General features: G+C 37.4%; 1 protein-coding gene across 4 annotated transcripts; it reads left to right on the forward strand.

Annotated features, from left to right (window-relative positions):
* Nucleotides 1–239: 239 nt before the first annotated feature.
* On the forward strand, nt 240–27,370 carry AFG3L2 (AFG3 like matrix AAA peptidase subunit 2). 4 transcript variants are annotated; one of them, XM_026063030.1, is made up of 17 exons: nt 240–475; nt 4,086–4,185; nt 4,654–4,722; nt 6,115–6,230; nt 7,223–7,375; nt 9,863–9,937; nt 11,544–11,668; nt 14,368–14,641; nt 15,251–15,388; nt 19,506–19,659; nt 20,400–20,507; nt 20,653–20,778; nt 21,878–21,988; nt 22,621–22,736; nt 23,704–23,904; nt 25,310–25,504; nt 25,816–26,382. In XM_026063030.1, exons 1-17 carry the CDS (start codon nt 335–337, stop codon nt 25,888–25,890), a joined length of 2,277 nt encoding a protein of 758 aa, XP_025918815.1. In that variant the 5' UTR covers nt 240–334; the 3' UTR covers nt 25,891–26,382. The 4 variants fall into 4 exon arrangements, with proteins under 4 accessions (XP_025918815.1, XP_025918813.1, XP_025918814.1 ...); XM_026063028.1 differs by lacking the exon at nt 25,816–26,382 and adding an exon at nt 26,389–27,370 and having other exon boundaries at nt 246–475; XM_026063029.1 differs by lacking the exon at nt 25,816–26,382 and adding an exon at nt 26,389–27,370 and having other exon boundaries at nt 246–475; nt 11,547–11,668.
* The last annotated feature ends 623 nt before the right edge of the window (nt 27,371–27,993 follow it).

A 27,993-nucleotide genomic window follows, 5' to 3' on the forward strand; every position in this document is an offset into this window, starting at 1 on the left:
GGCTGCACCGCGCCCGCGGCTGCCGGCACCGCGCGGTCCCGGGGGCGGCGGGTCAGGCGGCGCCTGAAGGCTGCGATCGCGCCCCGCCGSTGTGTGTTGACCTGTTGCACCTACATCGCCAGGACGGTGATCGCTTTCCGGGGGCTGAGAGGGCCCCGAGGGGTTTGCCTCCGGCTTTAGCCGCTGCAGCGGTGAGGGGCTCACGGGCAGGTGGAAAGTAGTCGCGTGTTTGCTTTCTGGGGACTGCTTGGCGCCTTCGTGATGCAGATTTGAGTCTGGGCTGTGTCAGCATTAACTGATAAATAGGAGTGGCTGGGAGTCCATTCTTAGTACAATGGTTTGGGCTGTCAGAGTTGCATATATGTTACCCTTGTCACCTTTAACATATATGAGGAATGACAGGCCTATGCTATTGCTCAGGAAATGGGAGCTGTTCAATAGCTGGCTCTTCTTGAACAAGTTCCTTAATTATTCGGTAGGTTATAATGGAGAACAGTTACACTTTTCTACTTATGAAGTTTATTACTAGGATAGTGGGTAATTGTGAGATGAATACATTTAAGGATGTTCGTAACTTATATTAAGGATAAATAGATGTGTTTTGTTTTTCTTGTTGAGTTTGTGTTTATGTTTGGTAATAGCTTAACATCATTAAAACAAATAAATAGATAGAACGCTTTGGTAGTACTGCTGATCTGTCAGAAAGCTAATTCTCTTTGCTGTCAATAAAATGTAATGAAGTCTTGTTTTGAAAAAAACTTCTTAGTTATCCTTATATCTCTGTGTTTGCATATGTAGCAGAACAAGGAAAATTTTTGAAGGAAGATAATGTGCTCCCCAGCACAGTCTTATGTAATACTTAACTACTGACTATTAGATAACTAAAATAATTGTTTGGTTCACTGTATGTTCAGTTTAAGAATTGTAGTTTAAAACTTCCTTATGGATAAAGCTGTAAACTTGTAACTTTCTTGAATTAATGGAGTCTTCCATTTTTATAATTTTTTTCTTACATAACTAAAATAGTGGCTCTCCTGCTTTGTTTGCTTTGAGTATCCTTGGTTCAAAAAAAATATGGGTTACAGCTACAATGTTTTCATAAAGTTAGTAGTTCTGTTTATTTAAAACTATCTATTTTATTTAGTGTTGGAATCGGGGAGGAGAGATTTTTTTTCTAGCATTACGGATCCAGAGTTTATGTTGTACTCTGGAGTAATAACTTTTTCATCACAATTCTGGGGGATTTTCGCTGTAAAACTGACTTTGTGTATTTCAGACTTACTTATCTTGAACTTCTGTAAAAGATGCTGATTTCAGGAAGATGTCACAAAGTTTGTCTGGAGAAAAAAAGAAAATATACATTTATCTGCTTTATACTCTGTTGCAGTTCTTCATCTCTGACTGAGAGAACTGGGCAAAGTTTCCCAGTACATAGCCCAAAACAGCCATTATACTACTTAAGCATCCAGTCAAACCGTATTTTGTTTGCTTTCCCTCTGCTCAGGTAGCAAGTGTGTTGTATCAGCTGAGCTTGCTGTGGCATTCCCACTGCCAGCCAACCCAGGGACAAGCTCTTTGAGGATCCATGTGATCAGTTTTCATGCTGGTGATTTACATATTCCAAAAAAAAAAACAAAAAACCCTTTCAAGCAGTGCTCACTGATGTAGTGTAGTTCAAACAATGTTTGGATTTGTGGAATGCTATGGAGGAAAGAAAATGTGTTTTCCAGTTGGTCGACTCAGCTAGATCTGTAGGTAGTTTAAAAAGGCTTGCTATCCAGCCTTAGTGAGATGATTTACAAAATATGCCATAAATTCAGTTGTTCCCTTTTCTTATAAAATCAACCTTAATATTCTTGCATCTCTGCATATTATCTTGAAAGGCGGTTATACATTTCTTTCTCGTAGAACTGAGGATTTGTAGGAGCAGTTCAGCAACAAACCAATTCAATTATTTAGGTCTGCCCCAAAGCTCAGCCCTGTGATTTATTTTTTTTTTTTTGCTTGCTTGCTTTTTTGGTTGTTGAGGGTGTTTTTTGTTTTTTTTCCTCTCCCCTCACCTGGTTAAACAATGAGTTAGCCCTGTAACAAACCCGTGTTGGCCTGCCTGAGTTAGGCAAACTGATTAGGCTTACTCGAACTGCTCTTATAAATGTGAGCTGTTGCTTTATGCTAGTTGGAGCAAAAGTTTCTGAATATTCCTGTCTCTTTAGAAGGAAAAAGTAGTCTGAGATTGCAGCATAAATAAGTCGGGGATTTTTTTTGTGTGTGTGTGTGTGTGTGTCTTGTAGAAGACCAGTGACATGGCTTTGATTTTCGTCTGTTGCTGCTTTTACTGCCTCTTTGCACTTAAGCAACATATAGCTCTCTTTTTACATATACATACACCTTTCTATTTTTTTGGCCACACTGATTCATCCCACTTCTCCTAAAGCCTCTTCCAGGAGCACATGTGCAATTGTCCTTGTTGGAGGTTGTAGTTTATTGGACCTAGTAGCTATGCTGTAGATGAGGTATTCTCCAGGTTATCTGCACCTGGCATGCTTTACATGATCAGTAAAATATCCTCTTGAATTTTCAGTACCCAACTTGATTCAAAGACCTACAATGGCACAAAATAATGGCTTAAGAATTATTTGTACCTCAGTCCATAGCAAAAGCAAGCAACAAAGACATTTTGGCATTCTTCTTGGTTCCACCAGATGGAACTAGTTTGCCACTCACAATAAGGTCTAGTCTGTTTTCTCATTTAACAAGGTGGGAGGGGAAGCTCCCAGGCAGAAGGCTTCGGGAGAGTTAATATTCAACTTATGATATGTCAGCATTCCTAAAGTAGTCTTAGCATGGGCTCTAGTATCCTGCAAGTTTGTTTAAGACAAAACCTTCTATTTTTGCATTTAAAACCATTATAATTTGAATATAACAAAATTGTTATGGAGAWACTAACACTGAATCTTCCTTCGTAGATGTAGTCCTAGATGGATGTTTGCTGTCATGCATGGATGCAATGAGTCATATTTCCAGGATGATAACTCATCATGATTCTAGTATCTACTACTGTTTTTACAAATTCACTGGCTCTCCAGAAAAATTGATTCTAATCAAAAAGAACAGAAAGAAACTGAGCACTCCTTTGGGGCAAAGGGAAATAGAGGCAGAAATAAAAACAATTTAATTAGAAAACATATTTTCTAAAAAGTGCGGAGAAAGTTTAGGAAGTAGATAAATTGGGATTTTTATCCGAAATACACGTCCTTTTTCTGGAAGAAAGGGAGTTTTTCTTTGTAATAAAATTGTAATTTACTCTGTTTCAAGTATTCTGTTAGAAAATGAAAACTTAATTTTCTTAAGAATTAGTAACTTAAAATATTTCCTTTGTTGCTCTTAAATAGCAAATAACTGTAAGCAATTAGTCTTAGATCGAAGTATGATAAAATTGGGGGGTTTTGAAGTGGATCTCAGCCTGCATAGAGATTTAGGTCTGCTTTTTGAAATGATGCTCTCATGTGGTTTCTTAGCGATATATAAGCATAGTCTGATATACACCTTTCTCTTGGATTCAAGCAGATCTTTCATATACAGAAGTTACAGTTTCTTAACTCTTCCTTTGAAAAAAGTCATAGTTCTTTCACAAAAAGTAGTTTAGTATTGTGTGGATCATACTTGTTCAGTCAGTGTTAAATTCAAGTACCTTTCAGATGGTATTATGAAATATTTCTTGTAGGGTAAGTGTAGAAATAATTAATGTTCATGGCTTGCAGTGTTTCCTGCTTATGTGTTATTTCCCCCCCCCCCTTTTTAATAAGGAATACTATGTTTATCTCTGATAGATCTCTACTCTTAGTGAATAAAATAAACATTTCCTCATTCTGGAAATTATCCATTTGATTGACTTTTCCCTATTCCATTGTTCTCTTAATCATTCTTGTCCACAGCATTCTTTGTTGGAAAGTGGATGGGGATGGAATGAAGAATTTTACAGCTGACTTTATAATATCCAACTTGTAGCAGTTCAAGACTTCCAAAGATCTTGAAAACTTTTGTAGCACCTTCCTGTTGCTTTATATTTATTTTTCATCTTTCAGCTCTGTGGAAAAGTTACCACTGGCATTACCACTGACAGAAGTACTGTCTTGGCAAGTGTAATTGCTGCTTGCAGAAGGCTATTCTCCCAACCTCCCAAAGGTGATTATAACTTCGGTCGCTGAAATGAGGCAGACTGCGTTCCTTGCTGAGGACTGCACTTGTGCACCAGTTAGGGTTATTTTTTCTGGGGCAGTAATTTCTTTAGTTAACCAGCCATTAATGTTAAGATGGAGCATTGATTTATGGTATTTCTAGGATGAGTGACTGCAGTTTGCTTCACTTTATGCAGTGCAATTCTCTAAACTAAGTTTGTCTGTCTCATATTTAATAACCTAAAGTCAAGTTGTCCTTTAAATCAATCTTGATTATTCTTGTTAAGAATAGTAGATTTATTTATGGGAACCTTGTAGAGCTCTTCAACCAGAAGGCAAGAACAAGACCATTTTTGAAGTTTATGTGTTGGTAGCTTCTTTGCTGCTATATACATTCAGCTTGTGACTACTGAAGTGTAATGATAGAATTGTAAACTATAAAACAATAATGAGCTTTTTAACTCTTTCTTAATAGGATTTGAAAAATATTTTCCCAATGGGAAGAAAGCTAATGGAACTAAAGGTACAGCTGCAGAAACAAAAGGTACAAAAAACTGTTTTATTTCGGTTCTTTCTTTAGGATGTGTATTTGTTAGATTTTCAGCAAAACCTTGTGGGTTTGTGAGGGTTTTTTGTCTTCATGGGAGCTGTTTCTGTACCAGATTAGTTTAAAACTCCAAATTTCTTATATAACATTACTTTGCTTTCATATCTTGTATGTCTTCTGGAATAATACTTATTTTCTCTTATGTTTCTGTTGGACTGCTGTCCTTAAGTTCTTGTATCAATGTCCCCTATTAGTCAATATAGTCATACATTCAGATATTTTCTACAGGTATAGTTCTTAACTTTTCCTAGCACAAGCATACCCTTTCTTGATGTAGGGAATAACCAGAATTGGAATTTTGGGCRGGGATAGAAACCAGCTGTATGGCCAGAACCAACCATGTAGCCTCTTGCTTGAAAGAGGCATTAGTAGTGGAAGTCCTAGAGGGAGCCCTATCTTTGAAGAGAGAGGAGGGAGGAGGCAAAAAAAAAAAAATTAGCAGTAACAGCCATTCAGCCATATCAGAAATCTATATAATGTCTCTTCAAGAGAAAAGGAGAGACAGCAAGCCTGTGAGTCTCTTCTGAGAGTAGTAATAGGAACAGCAGTTTTCCTTTGGCTTTGTGTGATAAAATGTAATATCATGCAGAGATGCCCAAACTAATCCTGAAAGAGCTAGGTTTGGATACTGGAATGAGTGTGCATTAGTGTTGTGCTCCACCTTGCAGACTTGACATACGGCATTACAATATGCCACACAGATACCTTGTGAGTTGAATGAGTAGAGGCATGAGTAAGGTGAGCTCCTCAGCCACAGTTGGCTGATACTGTGTTGTGCTTATCTCTAGAATATTAAACAGGACTCCAACCTTGAGTATCAATGCACCCCAAACTTTAAAAGGAGCATAGCATGACTGGTGGGGTGAATTGTGTTGGGAGAAGGAGATGTTGCTTAAGGCTTGTAAAAATCATCCCTAGAGAAATCTTACTAGTGCAGTAGAAATGTAAGTTTCATGTAGTCTCTATAACATACTTCCTTCTATACGTGGGGCATTTTTGGTTCTTGGTGTCCAAGTGTCATCAGTTATACAATTAACAGAACTCTTTTGATCATAACTGTGTGCTGTAGGTGCCTCTGCCAAGTGACTGACTATACTTCTGTTTGTAAGGAAAATGCAGTTCTTCAGTAGACTACATTCTCTAAGTATCATAGCATTATAAACTAGTTCATTTTTTCAGATGAGCTCTTTAAAATGAAAATGACTACAAAATAAAAATGGGTGCAAGGTTGGCATAAGATGTAGAAATAATAATGAAAAATAAAGAATATGTAAATGTACAAATAATAATAAAAAAGTAATAATAAATTATCTATTTATTTTATGTTAGAAGCAAAGCCAACTAGTGCACGACAGCCTACTGGGAGTAGTAGTGGAGGAGGTGGCAGTGGCGGAAAAAAAGGTGGCAAGAAAGAAGACACTAATTGGTGGACCAGGTTACAGAAGGTCTTGACTTTAAAATACCTTTCTTCTTTGTAGTAAATGTTGTCCTCATGAAATAATCTCCAACTTTTTTGCTTTCTAGGGCCATGTTTGATTGCCTAAATTCTCCTGTGTTGAGTATTTCATGGTAACTGGCTCTAGGTGGCTCCCCACTCAGTGCTTTACGTAAATTAAGTCTTTTGAATGTCTCTTCAGAGGCATCTAACTCTTCTTTTACTGGCAGAGGAACCTTAATGGAATTTTAAGGTATAGGAATACGGTTGCTAGTGGTCAGTATTCTTATAGTGAAGCCTTAAAGGCTTCATATTTTGTCTCGGTATGTCAATTTGGAAAATTCTGCTCACCCTGCAGTGCTTAATCAAATGGAGAATGTTAGCCTTTCTAACCTTAATGGAATACATACATAAGGTTTTTTTGTTTTGCTTTTTCCCTCAGTTTCTATCTGCTGTGATTAGCTGTAGCATAAAGATTATAGTAACGGGTGCTCAAAGATTATAAAGAATATTTTTCTGGTTTTACCTGGTGTCCATAGTTTGTTTGTTTTTTTTCCCCCTACTTCCTAGGTGTTTGTATACTCATTTATTTTTGTAGGTCTTCCATGTAGTTCTAGTAGGCAGAGAAAATTGTTTTAAAATGGAGAAGAAAAGGTCATAGAACAGAGTTAACTGCTGTTAGGAAGAGCTGGCAAAACTTAAAAAATTGAGTAGCTTATAGGTTGGAACTGTTCCACTACAGTCTGTAACATGCTTCAAGTTTGTGGGGTTTTTTGTTTGTTTTTTTTGTTGCTGTTGACACTGTCATTCCTCAGTTATATCTGAAGCTTATTAAAGTACATTCATTCAACAAAATAAAACTTAGCTTAACACTTTCCATGTAGTAACCTTGAAGGCAGGGAAAAGATACCAGAAATAGATACTAGAACCTTTTTTTCTTTTTTTTTATGTACTTGCTGTACTACAGACTATGAAACTTTTTTGTGTGTTTCTATCTCCTAGGGCGACATTCCGTGGGATGTCAGGGAGTTCCGCATGTACGTTGTGGGAAGCTCATTTTTCTGGACAATGGTCGTATATTACTTCTTCTTCAGGGTCCCTGGGAGAGAAATCACATGGAAAGACTTTGTCAATAACTATCTTTCTAAAGGAATGGTGAGTAGCTGGGAATCAAAATGAAAAATTAATGCACTGAAGATGGCATTAATTCTTTCCTTGCTCTTTCCTACCTCCTCACTTATGCTAGTATTTGTGTAACTGTGGAGTGAGCGCTAGCTCAAGACTAACTTTTTTTTTGAGAGAGAAGAGGATTAGCTATGATCTAAATCATCTGATGCCCTGGATGGCTGTATGAACATCTGTGTCAGTTCAGAAGAGGAGAGGGAAATGGGCAACTTGGGACAGAACTTCCTTGTTGGGCAGCAGCATGCACTTTTGCTGATTTAGAAGGGCAATGTAACCACAGTCTCTCAGGGTATGATTTTACAGTACAGCTAAGCTGACGTAATGGCTTTAGCAGGTATACCTGTTACCCTCAGAAGAAACTTACCTGGTAGAAAACATTGCCTAACCTTAAACACTTCTTGATTCCTGCCTGTCTCCCTCCTTCTTTCCTTCCACGCCCCCCCCCAAAAAAAAAAAAAAAAGTTTTTTTTGATGGTTTCATTCCTTAAACCAGCTCACCAGGGGATTTGAGTAGCAGTGCTTATGGAAAGGTGGAGGTGGAGAATGAGACAGTCCCTTCTAGGGGCAGTAAATTGGCATAACTGTATTGTAAAAGAGCCTTCTTTATTTGTTTCTCCTCTTTTATTTCTTCTTTTTTCTTTGTGTAGAGCCACTACTGGAATAGTAATCACTTATCATCAGTATCCTATCTCTTTGTATAACTTGGCAGCTCTCCCCACTTGGAGTAATAGGTCGGTGATGCTCCCAGGTTCAGAGAACTGAATGTCTTGCACAGGTCTCTCTCACTTCAGGAGCCACTAGTTCTTTGCTCATTACCTCAGTCTCTTTAGCTTCTTCTGTAGGTTAGGAAAACATGGACTTGCTTTCTCCTTTAGGTTCCAGAGCTGGGATTTTGCGTTAACAGCATGCTTCCTGCCCTCTCATTGCTTTTGTAAGCTGCTGAATAGGTTGTTTCCTACCTTTCTTTGTCTTATTGCTCTATGCAGTGCTGCCATGTCTGCCTCTCCCATTCTGCCTAGACTGCTTGTCTTACAGTCCTGTTCTTATTTGGCAACTGTGTGTATCTTGCCAGAAGAACTTGCTGATTATACTTGTCATGAAACAGTAAGACACTAATTCAGCAGAAAGAACTGTTTGGCTGTTACAGTGAACGAAACCTGAACCCATGTTGCAGAAAAGCATTATGAAAGTGGGCTGTTGCACAAAACCAGGAACAGTTCCTTGGGCCTCTGTAAGATGTAGTCTGAATATTCAGATAATGAAATATGTAGCTATCAAAAGCTGTTATTTGCCATAGTGGTGGCCAGTTAATGGGACAAAGGCATCAGCACTACCAGGGTTACACACATTGCAAAACAGATTTCAGGTGACTTGCATGAAGCCAGGTGAGATCTAGAGTGGCTTCTTAGCTCATATTTTGCTTCAATTCTGCCAGAACTGAAATGGATCCATATTGTGAGTTCAGGAAGCTCTTACTAGCCTGTGTACATTTTGAGCCCAACTTGTAGACCTTTGCTAGTTGCAAGTCCTTTAAGGATGCTGAAACCAGTTATTACATGGAAGGAAGAAGAAGAAATGGAAGTAAACTGTCCTGCTTCCTGTTCACTGACTTTGGTAAGCTTTACATGACTTCTGAAGAGATGCTGTCAAATTTAAGAAGCTACCCATTTGAAACTTTTTCCATCCAAAAAAAATCTGCCAGTATGTATCTTTGAATTTGCAACTGTGTTCTTGATTTTAGTTTATATGGTGTCTGATTTTGTAACCATTTTTTAATCTAACTGATGTTATTGTGTTTTACATGGTAGTACAGGAAAATCTTTTAATAGGAAAAACAATTGTAAAAGTAAGGGGTTTTTTGGTCCCCCCCCCCCCCCCCCATTCTGTTGAGTTTGCTTTTATTTTGGAAGCTCCTACAAGAGTTTGAGGTCATATGGTCTATTGCTTTTGGTGTTTGACCATTGAAATAGCTATGTTCTTGTTCAACTATTTCACTGTACCTGTGATTTGACCTGAGGAGGACTGGGGGGAGGGGTAGGTGGTGTGTGTTTTTGTTTGTTTTGGGGGTTTTTGATGGCTTAAAGGATATGTGGTCTTCCTTTCCTTCTAACTTCTACTGATCACATACCTGATTCCTGATTTTGGAATTCATGGAAGTGAATTGTAATAGAAATACATTTGAAACTACTTGCGGTTACGTGTATCTGAAACCATTCAGTATACTTTGGAACTTTCCACTCTATCTTTTTATGAAGAGTAAATGTTGATACTTTGCCTACTGGCAAATTGTAGATTGTGAAGCCATCCTGACCTTCAACAAGAATTTTATTCTCCTTGCTGGAAAACAGAAGAACAGACTCAGTTGGGGGATACACAGATATGTTAGCTATGAGAGAAGAGCAGTGAACCTGAGTCATATGCTCTAACACATCACAACTTCTCTTTTTCCTCCCACAGGTGGACAGGCTTGAAGTGGTAAACAAGCGCTTTGTTAGAGTGATCTTTGTTTCAGGAAAATCTCCTCATGAATGGGTAAACATTTGCTTTTAATACATATAAATGAGGCATTAAAAAGAGCAAAGACAACTCTTTATCTGAAGTTTGATGCAAAAAAGTTGGTCTGGGAGCATTAACAGTCTCTTACTCTGAAATGTTTTCTGAGTTAGTGTTACATTATCCTACATAGTGTGTTTGTCGTTTTACTCTGCTCATGTTTTGCCCTGCAGATTTCCAAAACCAATGACATATTACAAAATTAATGCACAGTTGTAGCCACTAGTTCCTTTCCAGTGCCATCGTCTTGATGGAAATACAGAACCTTCATAAATTCTTCACTCTTCTAATCTGTATATTTGTAACTACTCTCTTCCATCTGATCAAAAAACTCTCCACAAACTTAAGCATCCTAGCCAGTTATAAATTTTTCTTTTTGATTTTCAAATAACTTTGTCTCCTCTTGATACTGTGGTTGATACTAAGACTTTATTGTCTTTAAAACTAAGCTAAGAGCTCTGTTTCTTAAAAAAAAGTATGTATTGCAGGGTATTCTTTTTCCCTGTGAGGAACAGGAATGATGCAGATTAAAGTTCTCCRAAGAATACTACTTGGAGGCAGGGACCTACAATTACTTAGAAAAGAAATAGACAGAAATGTGAAAACTTTATTTTGGATGTAGTCTTTGCCAACTTCAGGCATGTTTAATATGCAGGTAGCTGACTTTTCCTCTGGGTACTTTCTTACTGTGTTGCATATTTTGGAGAAACTTTATCCAGTTACTACTTTCTGAGTGGGTTTTTCTTTCTTCATTACTAGCTTTCTGAAACAAGGTCTGCAAGTCCCTCCAGGGTAAAGTGAAATCTGCAGCAATTACTTCATCAGTGGGTTTCAGTGTGACTGGCTCTTCAGACTTATTTATATACCTACTCTTTAGCCCACATACCATCAGTTGCCTTGGTTTCTCAATCAGTTAATGCTTAGGACCACTTTCTTTTTTCTTCTCCCCTATTGGGGCAAATAGGGGCAAGTCAGGCAGGTCATGGTGCAAAAAGGAAACAGTTTTTGAAAAAGCCCCACTGTCAACACTGTTTCTAAGCAGTGTCTCTATTTATTTATTTTTTTCCTGATTTGGAATTATATAAGTGCATGCTGTCTTTTGTGATGGTCACTAACTTTGTAAAGGTAATATAGACCCCAGAAATAGAGAACTGATTTTCTTAACCTGAAAGGTTGAGATCTTCAGGTGAAACAGTTGTATGACTGCTGTGTTTGCTGGTTCATTGCTCTGTTACTGTGACTGCATAGCTACCTTCTAAATATCTGCTCACCTACTCTCCTTCCACTTGTTTCTGCAGAAAATGTCAGGGTTTCAATATATTTTAAGTGCACAAAAACTGTTAGGTATATGATTTCTATAGAAGCAATGACAGATGCACARCATATTCAGGTTGGTAGACCTTAGATTTATTAGGTGTATCTTACATCGGTTATAAACTTAAGTTGCCTTGTAAATTGTGTTTTGGTTTGTTTTTTTGTCTGAATCTGTTCTGAGAATTTCTTGCACATGTGTTAGAAGAAGTTGGCTTGTAATGAAGCTGAAATAAAATGAGGCGTTTTGTGATGATCTTTGCTTTTTTCATAGCAGTACGTCTGGTTTAATATCGGTAGTGTGGATACTTTTGAACGGAATCTTGAAACTGTGCAACAAGATCTGGGAATAGAAGTGGAGAACAGATTACCTGTAGTCTACTCAACAGAAAGTGATGGGTAAGAAGCTGTTTAAAACTAGATGTCTTGATTAGAAATGCTCTTCCTTCCACTAGAAAACTGGAGTTGTAAGACATACATGTTATACTACATTAGGTGGCACTATTATCAGAATACTGATCATTTTGTTTTTTTATTTCTGAATGTTAATTATAACAGGACCTGTTTGGTACTCTGTCTCTGTGAAAATTCATATCCTCTTCCCCTAAATATAGCTTTTTATCACATATATACTTACATGCACAATTGGTCCTTCCTTCATTTTGGTCCTTCCCCCAAGTGACTTGTAATAGAGCAGGAGTCAACAAGGCAGAGCTGTCAAGCCCCAGGGCACAGCTGTCAAGCTCCAGAGATGGCACTCACATAGATTTTGAATGGACAAAATATGGCGTAGAACTATAGCATATTGACTGAGATATAGCAGGCATCAGTTTCTGCCCATAAACTCAGCAGAGGTTCGATTCTCTGGCCTTGCAAATGGCAAGATATTGATGATTAAGTAGATCATGCTATCCTGCCTGTTAGCAGGAGCTAGAAGATAAATCATGCTTTTGATCTCTGAATTAGTTAAGAAAAATAGTACTGATTCCTGTTTTACAGCATTTTTGCTACCCAAGTAGGGAATAATGGTTCCAATACTTGGTTTGTATCTTTGTATTAATCTTCTGTAACTGAGTTTTATTGACCTGGGCTTAGCAGAGACTACAGAACTCCTCTGGCATGGTTTTCTGAATGGCTTAGAAGACATTTAATCTTGTATTCGAAGAACTGATTTTGTTTTGATCCAAGTCAACAGTTTGAAAATGACTCCTGCTGGTGTCTGTGAAATAGGTGTGGTGTGGTCTATCAAGAAATCCAACTTTGGATCTAATAGCTCATATCACTAACAATATCCGCTTGYTTGCTGCCTCTATTTTCATTCTTGACATTGTGTTTATTTGGATTTTTGGGGAGGGAGGGGAAAGTTTGGTTTACTTTCCTAATTCATTTTACCAAGCTACTGCCTGTTTGTCTTTGTGGCAACAGGAGAAATGGTACCCTTAACTCTAGACCATCCTGGGACTTAAGATACAGAATTTCTGTTCCCTGTTCTTCTACAGACTATCTCTGCCTCATTTCTGTGTTTCTGTCTAAAGAGGCATGTTGTCAAGGTCAGTGTATTACCTAACTGGTCAAGTTCCTRCTTAAAGAAATACCTGGAAAAAAAAGAGTAGTCAAGCCAACGCTGTACTTCTGCAAAGAGGCTGTCTGTCAGCCTCAGGATCCTCACTGTAGCCTGGGAAAAGTATGTCAACCCCTGTACCTACCTCAGCCTCTCCCAAATCTTTCTTACTCACTGAATCCCTCTTTCCTGGCCCCAGTCTCTCTGGCCCCCTCCTCCTTGGTGTCTGTTCTTTGTAGAATGCAGTTGGCTGTAACTTCTTGCTTTGCCCCTGAAATGCCACAGGAAATGTGGAACAGGAGAGAGCAGCAGCTATGTGATCATGATGATGCTGCTCACTGCCAGATCAGAATCTGATGAACACTGTGGGATCGTGAAAGTCACACTTACCCTTTTCTTCCCAGAAATCTGGGACATCAGTGAAGCCTGAAAATCCTTTACTCACTTGTGGTAGTGCTGCTTCTCTGCATTTTATTTTTGCTGACTGTTGATAGAACCTCCTGTGGGCTGTTCCTTGAAAATCTCGCTACAAAAAATACTGTGATAACGAGAACTGTGTTAGTATTAGGATGTGTGGCCTGTAGAGAGCTGTGCTACAAAGTTGGAGGGCAGTGAAGAATGATGAGCAATGGAAAAGAAGTCAGAAAAAATAATGACCATAGCCTTCGGGAAGGGAAATATAGACACTGAAAGAAGAAGAAAATGTAAAAAATGTAGCCAGAGCTAGGGGAAGCAGGATGGGTATATATTTTCGAGACAGATTTCTACTTGAAGGTGTAGTGTATTCCAGTTATGTTACTTAATACAACTTTTTTAAACAGTGTAACCACTTGCATAACTAGTCTTGTGAATTTATACTTAAACTGCATGGGAAGTGACTAGTAACTAGTTATCTAGTAACTCCTGTTACTAGGTAATACAGTCTTTCTCCACAAACCTGCCACTGTCATTTGATGCTTTGTTTGGCTTAAAAATGAAACAAAACAAAATCCCAAACTGTTACTTGTTAAACATCAAGTGTAAGAATGTGTTACCTTCCAAGACTGTTAATTTACATTTCCCAGGATTGGGGTGGGGTGGGGAGGAGTGCAAAGAAAAGGGAATTCTAGCTCTTCGTTTATTTGTATTTATAACAGACTTTTCAGTTTTTGACTTATGTAATTAAGTTTTTTTTTTTTCTGTTCCCAGTTTTATTTCTATTGTCTTCCAAGGCGAACATCTTGCAAAAATGTTGTAAATCTACAAATTAATAGACTATTAGCCCTGAAATTATTCAGGGTTGCTTATGGTGAAACCAACACTTTGCACTCATTGTCATATGCAGTAATGAATTTTGAGTAATATATGTGTCTGTGAAATAAGTTAGTACCATCAGGACTACTAACTTTGGATCTAGAAGCTCATATCACTAATGATAAGCRCTTGTTTACTGCCCTTCTGTATTTCATTCTTGATGATATTTGTTTGGATTTTTGGAGGGAAAATAATGTCTTTTTCTTTGGTTTGTTTTTTCTTTTTGTTTTCTTTTTCTCCTCAGATCATTTCTCCTGAGTTTGCTGCCTACAATCCTGATTATTGGCTCTTTACTGTACACATTAAGAAGAGGTCCTGCAGGCTTAGGTCGAGCAGGACGGGGAATGGGTGGACTCTTCAGTGTGGGTGAAACCACAGCCAAAGTTCTTAAGGATGAAATAGATGTGAAATTCAAAGATGTAGCTGGCTGTGAGGAGGCCAAACTAGAGATAATGGAGTTTGTTAACTTTCTGAAAAATCCCAAGCAATATGAGGATCTGGGAGCAAAAATCCCAAAGGTAAGGGAACAGTGATTTAGCAGGTGAGGACTTAATTCTTGTGGTAGTGTTTCTAGATACTCTGAATAGGCTAGGAATGTTTATGTAGGTTGTGCTTCACAGCTTTTCTTCTTCTCAGAATCAGAAAAAAATAAATAGCAATAAGGACCAACAGGAGATCCATAATGCCATAGGATTGTGTGTCATGGAATGCCTCTTTTTTGGATATGGGTCAGAAATGATACGTAGCATACATACATACTATATTGTGTTGTATATAAATAACTGTTATAGAATTGTCCGTAATTTTTTGGCTATGCTGCAGTGAGAACCCCCTGCTGACATGCTATTTTTTTCATGTGTTTGATCAAAGTATTCTGAAGTCACTCTTCCCTTAGATCTAAGAAAACGTGGCAATGTCGTACCTATTTTTTCCCTTCAAACTAGTTTAAATGAGAGCTCAAATTTCAGTTTCTGTTCCCTTGCTTTGTTTCCTCACACAGTTCTGTGACTGTAGTGAGAGAAAAGCTACTGGACTTAAGATCATAACATATACAAGATCTTTAATTGAGATAGTTCATGGAGTTGTGTTGTTTTCTTCATGAGAAAATGTACCYGTTTCTCTTGCAGGGGGCCATTCTGACGGGTCCTCCCGGTACTGGGAAGACACTTCTAGCTAAAGCTACGGCGGGAGAGGCTAACGTACCGTTTATCACAGTCAACGGCTCGGAGTTCTTAGAGATGTTTGTTGGTGTGGGTCCAGCTAGAGTAAGTCTTTGGCCTTGCTCTGTTATTTCAGTGTTGGTTGTTGAAAGGTCATTGTCAAGGCTGGTAGGCAAAAAGTTTAATTATACTTGAAGTTCTGTCATCTATACAGATTACCCTGCAAGTGATGCCAGATGTCTGCCTAAATACAAGAGTCACAGATGCACTTTAGAGAAAAGGAACCAATGTAGTTCAGTATCTGGTTTCAGGCTGTGTAGGCCTTAAGGCTTTACCTCTTTGCAGAATCTTAAGAAAACAGAAATCTCTTCAAGTTCTGCTCTGAAGTAAACATACTAACTGGGTCAGAAATATGTAGTTTATTTGACTGTTGCTATGGCAATGTCTCTTCCCGCTCTAAATCTGTTGTATTTGTTCAAAGAACTTTGCTCTCTTTGTAAGGTCAGACTCTTAAATATAAATAGTTGTCTGGGGCATACAAATGTGATTCTGATTGAAATAAGAGTCCAAGGGTCATGGATGGAGAGATGGATCTATCTCTCTCTCTCTCTCTCTCACATGCACTTTTGGTTGTTCAAATCACCTGAACACCAGAAACTAACAGTTTTGATGCTCTTTTGCTGTAGTAACTCTGTTAATGGAGTTTGAAAAGAAAACAATCCCTCAGTGATGTAATCCCAACTGACCTACCTGTGCCTTGATGTATCTTTTCAAATACATTGTGCTTATGTCATGCTATTTGCAAACCTAAAACTACCATCTAAATTTGTCAGACCTTCAGGTGAATTATTAATTAGTAGTGTTAATTTTATAAGCCAGCAACTTCCACAGTGCATATTCTTATATTAATAACTCTTTTAATGAGCTATTTTAAGTGAGAGGATTTAGCTAATAGCTAACCTTATTCTAGTATATCCATTTTTCTTTAACTATTTTTTAAATACAACTACATTTCAAACATTCAGTTTGAAAGCTATCCCTTCCTATCTAAGAAGGGAGGACACTTAAATCTGCTAATTTAAAATACTCTGTATGCTAGATACTACCAAGACTTTATAAAAGAGGCTGGTAGCACCAGTAAATAAGGTTCTTCATTATGTCCAGAACTAGACCTTGTTTCCAACAGCTTATAACTTGACCAAACTCCAACCATCTTGTCTTAAGCCTTGAAAAGTATACTTTAAACTGACTTCATTTTCTTCATTTTTTTAGGGTTGTTTTGTTTGTGTGTGTGGTTTTTTTTTAATGTGAGTTAAAATTTGTTTTGCCATTTCTGAGAACAGTTTTAAGGAAAGAATACCCTGTTTTATCCATGTTTAAAAACTAATTCTGCTGGCACTTTAACAGAAATGCTCTAGTCTCTATTTGAATTTGAAACTTTACAGGGAGTGACTTTTATGGGGTAGGTGCAGCTTTTGCTCTGTAAAAATTCACCCATTTTTTTGACTAAGTTTTATAAGCCCTGAAAAACTACAGTTTTCGTAGGTTCAGACTTGCTAGAAGTTAGCAGATAAACTTTCCCAAGATTTTATACTTACTGTGTTTTCACAGCTGTGTGTGCATATGCCTCTTTGTAGCCTAGGTCTGTTTTGATGATCTCTGGAAGGACTTTTTCCAGGAATAGCAGAGAGTGGGAGAAGATACTTGAAGCCAGGTAGTTTGGGGTCTTCTGAGGGGGGAAAAAAAAAGGGGGGGGTGAGGAGGGGAAGCTGGAGGTGTAGGCACAGAACTTGTAACTGGGAAGAACAGGTGCTGGTTTAGAGGGGTAAATGCAGGAGCTGGTTGGGAGCAGAGACTTGGAGGAGAAAGCAGAGGGACACTGAAACTGTGTGAGGAGATTGGCAAAAGGAGCTACTATGGAGGGGAGAGGGCACAGATTGAGGGTAGGGAGGTAGGTGGAGAAACTGATAATGGAGAGGAAAACATGGGTGGTGTCCAAAAAAAGAGACTGTGTTTGGAAGCGAGGGGTATGGAGATTGTGGTTAAGTAGGTAAGGTGGATGGGACTTGAAGAAAGGAGCGTGCAATGTAGAAGGGACTTTACTGAGAAACAGCAACAAAAGAAACAGATTCATATCCTCTGGAAAAGTATTGGATGTCCTGAAATAGAATGCAGTTTCTGAATACCATTAGTTATCAGCTGTCAACACATGCCTGAAAAGCCAAAAAGCAAAGTGTCTTCACCTTTCTCTACCGATCTATGTAGATGATAATCACTTTGTACTGCCAAGTGACATCTGTTGATATAATAGTTGCTGCTTAGACTATGAATCAGGATTTCAACTTGGCTGATCATTTCTGATGTCTGTAGAATATAACATAAGAGTGTTTTCATTTCACTTTGTATAAATTTAAGTTGTTAATAATGCTAAATCAATTGTTCATAAGTTAGGATAAGCTAGAATTAAAACTGCTTATACAGTCTTGGTTCATACATTTTATGCCTATACATTGTGTTAATTCTTAGTTCCATTGCTTGGGGAAAATAGTTCTGTATTTTTTAATCTGTCTCTTTCAGAGCAAAAGGTAAGAGCTCAGTTTAAGCTTCTGGCATTTTTTTTTCCTTATTTATCATGGTCCCTTCATGCTTTATTCATTGTGCTTTACTCAAACTGTTTACAAAGCAGAATGACTTCCTGGACTTTCTGCAGTGAAGCCTACTGTCCAAAACTGACATCTCTTCACATCTAATGTGTCCTGTTTGCCTTTAGAGAAGGCTTCTCTAATTGTGACTGTAACATACTAAGAGTAAAGCTCTGAACTGCATATTATTCTCACCCAGGTCAAAATTCTTCCGTAATTCTTCATTTCCTGTTCCTTGCTGTTAGATTCCTCAGTCACTAGGTCTGTCTGCTTGCTGAACTGGTTTCATGAGGTCCTTCTGATACATTTGCAAGCAGAGTAGCATTATAGTGTTGCATACAGCCAAACACACTTTGCTATAACCGTTACAGTGGGATTTGATAGGTAGTATCGTTGCTTACTCAAAATTTGAAAGTCCAAAAACTTGTTCAGGCGTTTACTGATCTTTTAAGTTTTTTTTGTTTTTCTCCAAACTTCTCAGGGGAAGTTAATTTAGCTTCAGAATAGATACTTAGAGGTGAGTTCAGTTTTTCTAGTCCATATAAAGGAGAGAGAGAGAGAGAGAGAGAGAGAGAGAGAGAGAGAGAGAGAGAGAGAGAGAGGGTGGCTAAGAGTCAGTGTTTATAGCAGCATATTGTTAAACTATAATGATAAGCACTTATTTATAAGCCTTAACAAGTTCACTGTAAGGGCTACATCACTGTTTTAACTGCAGTAAAAACTTAAAATCTTTTATTTGCTTGAGATGAAGAGCTGTTGTGTTGTAGCATGCCTATTCAGCTTTCAGTTCTGCTTATAATACCACATGCTAAAGATGTTAAAAGGGGAGAAAACTCCAGACTCCACAGACTTACAGCAAGGTTTCTCTTTCAAGTCTGTGGAGTCTGGAGTTTTCTTCCCTCACCCCTACCTCAAACCCTGCACTATAAGCACGGTTTAGCAAGCAACCTGAATTTTGTTTAATGGATTTATTTGTTTAACAAGATGTGTTCAGCCACATGGATCAGAACATACTGCAACAAGTGCTAATGCATGTTGATAGCTATATAACTTGTCCTTTAATTTTTTTTTTTAATTACTAGCTGTATTATGATAGATTCCAATATTGGTATTAAGGGCTGTTTTGAAAGAGAAAACTCATTTGGCAGTACTGTGAACTGAGTTGGCTGAAGGAAGAGAGACTTATCTGTTCACAGGTCACTTAAATCAAAAGCTGATTAAAATGGCTGAAGCGTGCTACAGTTTTTGGAATTGCTGTTGAGGACCATATTTCAGTTATCCAGGGAAAGCAGTTGCTTCTCAAAGCTTTTAAATTGCTTATTTTATGTTCTGAATTATGGTTTAAGAAAACATGATGTCAACCACTGGACCCACCTTAGTGATTCTTACTGTGTAATAGCTACAATGTAAACTTTTGTTGCATTGAGAGCTGGCAGGAGACTTTTGAACGCTTGTTAACAAAAGTAGTGGATGTAGTGATACTGTTACTGGTGTTGCTTTCCACACAGGCACGCACCCACCCAAGTGCCACTGGACAGTGACAAACTATAACCTGGTATATATTCCGCTCTCTTGTTAAGGTCCGAGATTTATTCGCTCTTGCTCGTAAAAATGCCCCTTGCATTCTCTTCATTGATGAAATAGATGCAGTAGGGAGGAAGAGAGGAAGGGGCAACTTTGGAGGACAAAGTGAACAAGAGAACACACTCAATCAACTTCTAGTAGAAATGGATGGTAAGTATTGAATTTCTAATATTGCATTATAATAACAGGGATCTCCTCATATGTCCTCATAAACTTAAGTATGGACTGCTTTGATTGCTACCTTAATGTGTTTGTAGTTTTAGATGTGAGAAGGAAGTGTATGCATGTGGCAATGGAGGGAGGAACAGAACTAATACACTTGTTCAGACCTGTTAACAAGGATTTGGGTTCTAATTTAAATGCAAATGAGTGTGGTTTTTTTGCTTCCTAAAATGAAGAAAGGTGACTCAGTTTGCTGTAGCCTGATGTTTTTGCCCAGATTCATTCAGAAAAAAGAATCGGCTTTCTGCATCTTATGATTCTTTGTCAAAGTTGAATAGAAATAAAAATCTCTGCATGAGACCAGTCTKTTTTTTTTTTTTTTTTTTTTAATAAAAATAAATAAGTAAAAAAACATACCATCCAGCTAGCCATGCTGATTTTGCAGTTTCTGGAGCACTTAAGCTATAGTTGCATTTTTGAAGATAAACTGGGATTTGGTACAGAACTTCATAAAGTAGAGCCTAAGGCCATTTTTTGCTTGTTATAGGAAAAGCTGGACAATGCTCTAATAAATAGAAATACTTCCAACTTTAAGATTGTTTGTTTAAAGTGTCACTTCTTATATGGTCCTCTAAAGTGAACAGTCTTCCTATTTCTGCTTTAATTTTTTTTTCTTTTTTTCTTGGAAATCATCTTTACACAGACTTTTATTGTATTTTCTCCAACAGGATTTAACACAACCACAAATGTAGTCATATTGGCAGGTACTAACAGGCCAGATATTTTGGATCCTGCTCTAATGAGGCCAGGACGCTTTGATAGACAGATTTACATTGGTAAGTTTATCTGTGTCACTATATACTTCTGCATATGTAGAATACCACAGAAATTACTGCAATTATTTATATATGTAACTTTTTACATGCAGTCAATTAAAATGTGTGTAAAGTAAAATAAATAAATATGTTTTTTATCTTAAAGGACCCCCAGATATAAAAGGAAGAGCATCTATTTTCAAAGTCCACCTTAGACCTCTGAAATTAGATACCATCTTAAACAAAGATAACCTAGCAAGAAAACTTGCTTCGCTAACACCTGGTTTTTCTGGTAAGTGAATTTTTTTTAATGTCACTGTTCCTCTGCATTTACTGTATAAGCTGTAGGTATTTTCTTTCCCTACTGCTTGTATTGCTTCTTGCATCCAGTCTCCTGACTGGCTGTCTATTTATTTTACTTTATTTACTGATACAGTGTGAAATTCTCTTTGCCTGTTTGAGTTAATGAGATTTCTGAAGGTCTTATGCTTGTCTGTATCAGTGAATGTGACATACCAGACAAGTCTTCAGCAAAAGCATCCCAGAAATTTCTCCTTACTACACTGGTTTATATGTTTCTGCTTTTAATATATTCATCTGGTTCTTTGAACACTACTACAGAAGACTGGTTTTATTTTTGTGGAGTTTGTGTGTGCATTCTGTAGGGGAATTTCTTTTTCTGGATGCTGGTGCTTCTCCCTGGAAGATGTATTGTAATCTTGTATTTAATTAGGAATGGCTATGAAAACTTTCAGTACTGGTTTGTAATTTAATCCATTTAAAATCTGTATTGATTGATAGTTGAACCCTTTAATCTTCTTGTGGTCTGCATAGAACTGTTTTTCTGCAAAGACCTAATAGTCTACATCTCTAGCAACTGCAGTGTTTTTTGTTTTTTTTCATTCAACTAAGTTATCTCTTTAGCAGTACTGCAAATAATGTTAAGTGGATGACTTGAAGCGAGTAATGTACTTATGTTTCTAGAGAGTATTCTTTCACAACAAAATCTGAGCTATACTAGATCCATAAGTGGGAAACATTCTGCTAAATCTATGCTAGTCTAAGCATAGTCTGCAGACAGAAAACTTGCAGAAGGTAGAATATGATATATCATCAAGTATTTCACTGGTAATAAATTTTATTCAGTAACTGAATACTTAAGAAGAAAAAACTATTCTATAACCATAAAACATGTATTTAAATATCTATTAAAGAATTATACTATATGTAATGATTATTTCAAAGAGCATTACCTTTAATCTTCAGGTTCTATGAGAATCTGTAGAAATCTAATATTAGATTAGAAATCTAATATTAGATTAAATTATCTCTGTGCTAGACCTTGAGATAAAATTGTTGAAAATAAGAAACTCTCTGCTCTCTGTCTTTAGGTGCTGATATTGCTAATGTTTGTAATGAAGCTGCTTTAATTGCTGCAAGGCATCTGTCGGATGCTATAAACCAAAAACATTTTGAGCAAGCAATTGAAAGAGTTATTGGAGGTAGGTTAATCGAGTAAGTCGCTTCTCAAATTTTTTTGTTTTGCTTCGAGCCATTCTGATAAAGGGTGGTTGTTTGGGTTCCTTTTTGTTTGACTCTGGCTTTATGGTTGTTTGGGTTGTGCATGTGTGGTTTTTGGTTTTGTTTTGTTTTGTTTTCCTCCTTTCTTTTTTAACGTAAGTATACTTGAGCTTTAGAAAGGAAGTAGCCAGTCTCTGGTGGTTGACTTCTGAAATGGAGAAGGGGTAGGAAGAGAAACTTCATCAGGGCACTTTTCTAATTTGTTAAAATGGGAGGAATAGCTGTTTGGACTTCTCAATGCTTTTAAATGTTTTATTAGCTTGGAAGATTCTAGAAAACTCTTTGGTCCTTAAAGAGCAGATGTTTATATAAAGCATTTGAATATTCTTAAGAACTTGTGTTTTAAAACTACAAAATCTGGTTAAGGGCATGGTACAAGATATAGTAAAACATGGAAGATGCAAATTTCTAAAACTTGTAAGTTTTAATTTTTAAACATTTACAATTGATTGTGTACATCTGTCTTGCTCACTATCTTTCTGCATGAGATAAGGGAGGATTTTGGTGGAGAAAAGCATGTCTGAAACTATTAACTGAATTTTATATTTTGAAGGTTTGGAAAAGAAAACTCAAGTACTGCAACCAGAGGAGAAAAAGACAGTAGCATACCATGAGGCAGGGCATGCAGTTGCAGGATGGTTTTTGGAACATGCTGACCCACTCTTAAAGGTAAAGGAAATGAACTAACTGGAACAAGTAATTTGCATGTAACATGGATAGTGTTTTCTTTTTTCCTGTTTTTTTCCTTAATGTTGGGAGGATATTAAAATGTGCAATCTCACAAAAAGACAGTGTCAGTATGTAAATGCTAGTGTACTACTTTGGTTCATTTCATGTAGCTTTCTTATAACTGTTTTCTGAATCCAGTGTTATGGGGGTCATAGTGCAAAAGACCTGGAAAAGTGAAAGGGACTGAATCTTCCCATGAGACTGCCTGCTTTGGTAACTGCTTTTTCTCTAAGGCTTTTAATAGTACAGACCTAAGCCTTAACAAAATCTGATGTAAGGTTGTGCAGGTAAATGCATCTTCAGGAATATCACTATTAAAATGATCACCTAGAGATTGATTAAAATGTTAATCTGAGTCTTGGATGCACAGCTTAGATAAGTTGTAGGTCAAAAACACCCCGATCTCCTGAATTTGCTTTAACCATCAGTTTTTCTTAGCTGTGTTCTTAATCTTGTCTGGTTTACAAGAAAAACTTTAAGCTTGAAAAATTTACTGTTGGAAGGAAGGGTATTAGTAAACATGGAAACTTCTGCCCCTTCAGAATACTAGAGGTGCAGTAATGCTATGTCTGTTACAGAATACTTTAAGCCCAGTATGTAATTCTAAAAGATTTATAGATTCTTATTAACAGATTAAAAATGTCATGCCATCTTTTTTGACTGGAAAAGATATTCCAGTGGTCTTGCCATTCCTTTCCAGGTATTCTAGTAGTTGAGACCCCAGTTTAGAGCTAGTTATGGCTTTTAGGGGTAAGACACAATGAGGACAAAACTGTAAATAGAAATAATGTCTAAGTTAAAGTTCAAGGATGACTGTGGTATAGATCGTGGTATTAAAAACTAAGTCAAAGAATGCTTTAGGCTACTTTGCTGTTTAATTCTAACCTTCTATTAATTTTGATTGTAGGTATCTATTATCCCACGTGGTAAAGGACTGGGTTATGCTCAGTATTTACCCAAGGAACAGTATCTTTATACCAAAGAGCAACTACTTGACAGAATGTGCATGACTCTAGGAGGACGTGTGTCTGAGCAAATCTTCTTCGGAAGAATCACAACTGGAGCCCAAGATGATTTGAAGAAGGTGACCCAGAGTGCATATGCTCAGGTATGTGCTTATCTCCTTATCTGACACTAATGTTTTGAAAGGATGCAATTTAATCAGGTATGCCTCTCAAAAGCCTAGTTTAATAAAAGATAATATGACTAAACGTTATGTTGTTGTTGTATAGAGATGTTGATGACTCAAGTATTTCTATCATACAGTCTTATAATAGGAATCATAGTGCATTGGGCTTTGATTACTATCCTACATCCCTGCAGGAACATGTACGTATACTGCAGTTGCATTCAAATTTGTGGAAACTGTGTACTTTAAAAACTGTATTTAGTGCAGAGATTTGGTTCTCTGATCCTACTTTTACTGTTGTCCAGTTTGAAGACCCAGTTTGGATTCACATGTGTAATTAAATCCAGAAAACCTTGTATTTAAGCAATTCGCTGTCAGTTGAAGGCTGATGAGATTAAGACACTAGTTTGTACCATATTAACTAGGACAGATGAGTAATTTAAGATCTTATCAATGTAATGACTCATCTATGTGTAGCTCTGTACTACACTTAAAAACTTATTCCATTTCCTATACCAACATAAAAGCTGTCATTTTTTAAGACACTTGCAAGGTGAACAAGAGAGAGATTTTAAAGTACGTTTCTCTTATGCAACCCTGCACACACATACACACACCCCACAYGTGCCTCATGATCTCTAATATGTTTCTTGTTGCTGCCGTTCTGAAAGTTAAAAGTGTAATGAAATTCTGTTACTGATAATTTTTCTGTCCTTTAGTCATTCTTGTTCAATTTTAAATAAAAATGTTTAGCAAACAGACTTTTTTCATAGTAAAAACTATGTTTCTAACTTTTCATTATGTAAAAGTTTCTAACTTTTCATTATGATGCAGCGTAAAGTGCTTGGTTCTAGGGTGATCCTTCTGAATTCTGAGTATTCTTTGTCATACCTATTTTCATCTTGGAGAAGTGCCACTTTAGTAATCATCAAACTGATAGTGGCCATGGAGTGAACATGTAAATGAGTTCTAAATAGTAGTGTGAATTTATTTCTGCCTCTGCTGTGACAAAATGCAGCTTCTGAAACATTTTGAATTGGATGAACTTGTATATTTCTGGCAAAGGAAAACAGTTGTACTGCTCAATGAAGGCTTATGTGTTTTTTTCTGAATATTTTGGTATTTAAATAACAAGGCATTATGTACATCACAAGAATAACCACTTTTAAATAGTGGTATTTGAGTGCTTCGATCTTAATGATTAAAGATGAATAACTAAAAATCAACTAAGGAAGTTTCAGCTTTATTTCTGCTTAGGTAGACTGGAGTTTTTAGGGAAAGGTGGGTTTTAGAGAAATTACTTCTTCCTTTTAGTTTTGATCACCAAATTTGCATCAGTATACCCTAAAATCTTCATAATCTTTCTCTCTCTCTTCCCTCCCAGATTGTTCAGTTTGGCATGAATGAAAAAGTAGGGCAGATTTCCTTTGATCTCCCTCGTCAAGGAGATATGGTATTGGAGAAACCTTATAGTGAAGCAACTGCCAGATTGATAGATGAAGAAGTACGGTCACTTATTAACACCGCTTATGACAGGACATTAACTCTTCTGACTGAGAAGAAAGAGGAAGTAGAGAAGGTGAGCATTACAATATTTTAGCCACCAAATTCCAGCTGGTAAGCCAGATTAAAAAAAATTGAACATTAAGTGTTCGAGAAAGCTTGTTCTAAAGTTATTCAATATGATCTTGACAGTGTGCCACAAAATATGCATGCATATATAATATATATAAGAAGGTAAGTATGTAAAACTTCCTTTCTCTGAATTGCTTTTGAACTTCAGATAAAAAGAATCTTTCTGCCATCTTCTTTCCCTGCCCTGAGGCTGCTTCTGGTCTGCCTCACTGCAGTTGAGATTCCCCTCATGCATATTCTCTTCCTCTGCTCCAGGAAGCCCGATCCAGCAAAAGGATGGCTTTCCAGGATAGATGTCTATCCAACAGGCTTGCTGGCTGGATTTACTAAACGGTGTTGTAATAGGATGCCGTCCCAAGAAAGATTACTGAATGTGGTTTGTGCTAAACAATGCTTCTCACCAAGAAGGCTACAAACTACACTTGGACACTATTGTACATAATAGTATTTAACGATGCTCTGTAGCTTACAACATAAAAGCAGCCCTGTTGAACCATCTGAACCACCCCCGTCCCCCATCCATAGCTTAACTGTTGCTCCTAGAGCCTTTCAGCAGCACCAAAAGGCTGCTGTTTGGAAGCAGCAATAACAGCAACAGTGGCCCAGAGGGAGGACGCTCTGCCAAATCTTGTAAGCAGGATTTAAAAAACAGTGCTTTTGCTACTTAAGTGCACATGGGGGAAAAAGTCACTTAAGTGAATTCTGGGCAACCTGTTTCTTCTATCAAAAACTAATTTGTACTGAATATAGTCCCAAACTACCTTAAACTCTTCCTAGGAAAGAAACAAGATAATGTATTTTGTGTGACATAACTTACTGCTATTCCAGGTTGCCCTACGGCTACTGGAGAAAGAAGTGCTTGATAAAAGTGATATGCTAGACCTGCTTGGCCCAAGACCGTTTGCAGAAAAGTCTACTTATGAAGAATTTGTTGAAGGTACAGGAAGTTTGGATGAGGATACTTCACTGCCAGAAGGCCTTAAAGACTGGAACAAAGATCGTGAAAAAGAGAAAGAGGAGACAACAGATGAACAGGTTGCCAGGCAGATCAGAGGAGGGATGCCATTTTAACTGCGAAGCGTGTGGTGATGTTGACTTGCAGTCTGGAACTCACCTAGCTTGTACTTCCAAAACGAAAAAAGATATTTATTCAACCAAACTGTATTAGGGATGGGTGGAAGAGTGTCTTGTGATGAGACAAGGATATTCTGCTCCCAATTAATGTATGTGATCATCAGTTCACTGGTGAAGGATGGTCGTCTTTTGTCAACTGAAGAAACACATTGGATTTGAGCTGCAGTGGAATGCCAGAACTGAGCCTCTTAAACTTTGAAACAGTTCAGATTCATGCACAAACTTTGTGGCACTGGTCTCTTTTTTAAAATATATGTAAGCTTATAAAAATTAAAGTTCTGTGATTATTGATCTAAAGTATACCTGTATGTGATCTGTTCAAAAAAAAAAACAAAACCCATACAAAATGCATTGTTGAATGCTTAGCCAAAAGTCTGGTCTTACTTAAAAAGTACTAGCTTTGCAGAAATACCAGCTCTTTCATCTGACCTTCCCTGCCCTTGCATTTTGGTTTTAAAAAGTTTGTTTACAAAGAACTGCCATGTAAGTTGGCAGTGAAATTGGATACCCACTTAAATATCTGAAAATATAGTCATGGTTCAGTGTCTTAAATTAAGTCTGAAACTCAACTTGGCTCCTGCAGTTTTATTTTTTTTACAGAGTTCTGTAAAATATTGAACATACAAATGTGTTGTGTAAATACAGTTTGAGTCAATAAAATCAGTACTTTTCTGAATGATGTTTGCTGTCTTTTTTTGCTGTTTCTTGGTACAGAATTCAGGCCAATACAAAACTTGAGCATAAGATTTTGTTAAACTATGATAGTGCAATTTTACTCATAAATACCAAAAGCAGCAGCTAAATCTAAAGGTGCCAAATGTGATTACAGCAGTCCGCTTCTGTTTGTCTGCTGTACACCATGGCTGTATGACTTGGATAATTCTGCTGTTCAGAAGTTACCTGACAGTCTCTCAGCTCCTCTGGTGGACAGGAAATCCTTTAAGGGCATATGACTGAGAGGCTAAGGGAATATTTAGTGATTGATTCCATCTGTGTATTTCGGCATACTGGAAAAAAGCCTTTCTGAAAGGTCAGACAAGCTCTTTGTTGCTCCAGTTATCTGAAATAAACTGTTTATTTTTTCTTTTTTAATGCTGCTGCTGCCATCTATGATGTTGCCTGGCTAGCAGGAAAGGGAACAAGGGAAATAGGGAGGATATGGCAATGTAGGGAACACTTACTGAGCTTCTTTAGTTATTATACAACATTTCTGTATATTCCTCTTATTGGAGTCCTCATTGTAGAATGAGTAATAGAAGAGAAAATGTCCTGAAGAAAACTAAACTTCAAATTCTCTAT

Source organism: Apteryx rowi, unplaced genomic scaffold (assembly GCF_003343035.1).
Source record: "Apteryx rowi isolate R43461 unplaced genomic scaffold, aptRow1 scaffold_199, whole genome shotgun sequence".
In the NCBI taxonomy this organism is placed as follows: Eukaryota; Metazoa; Chordata; class Aves; order Apterygiformes; family Apterygidae; genus Apteryx; species Apteryx rowi.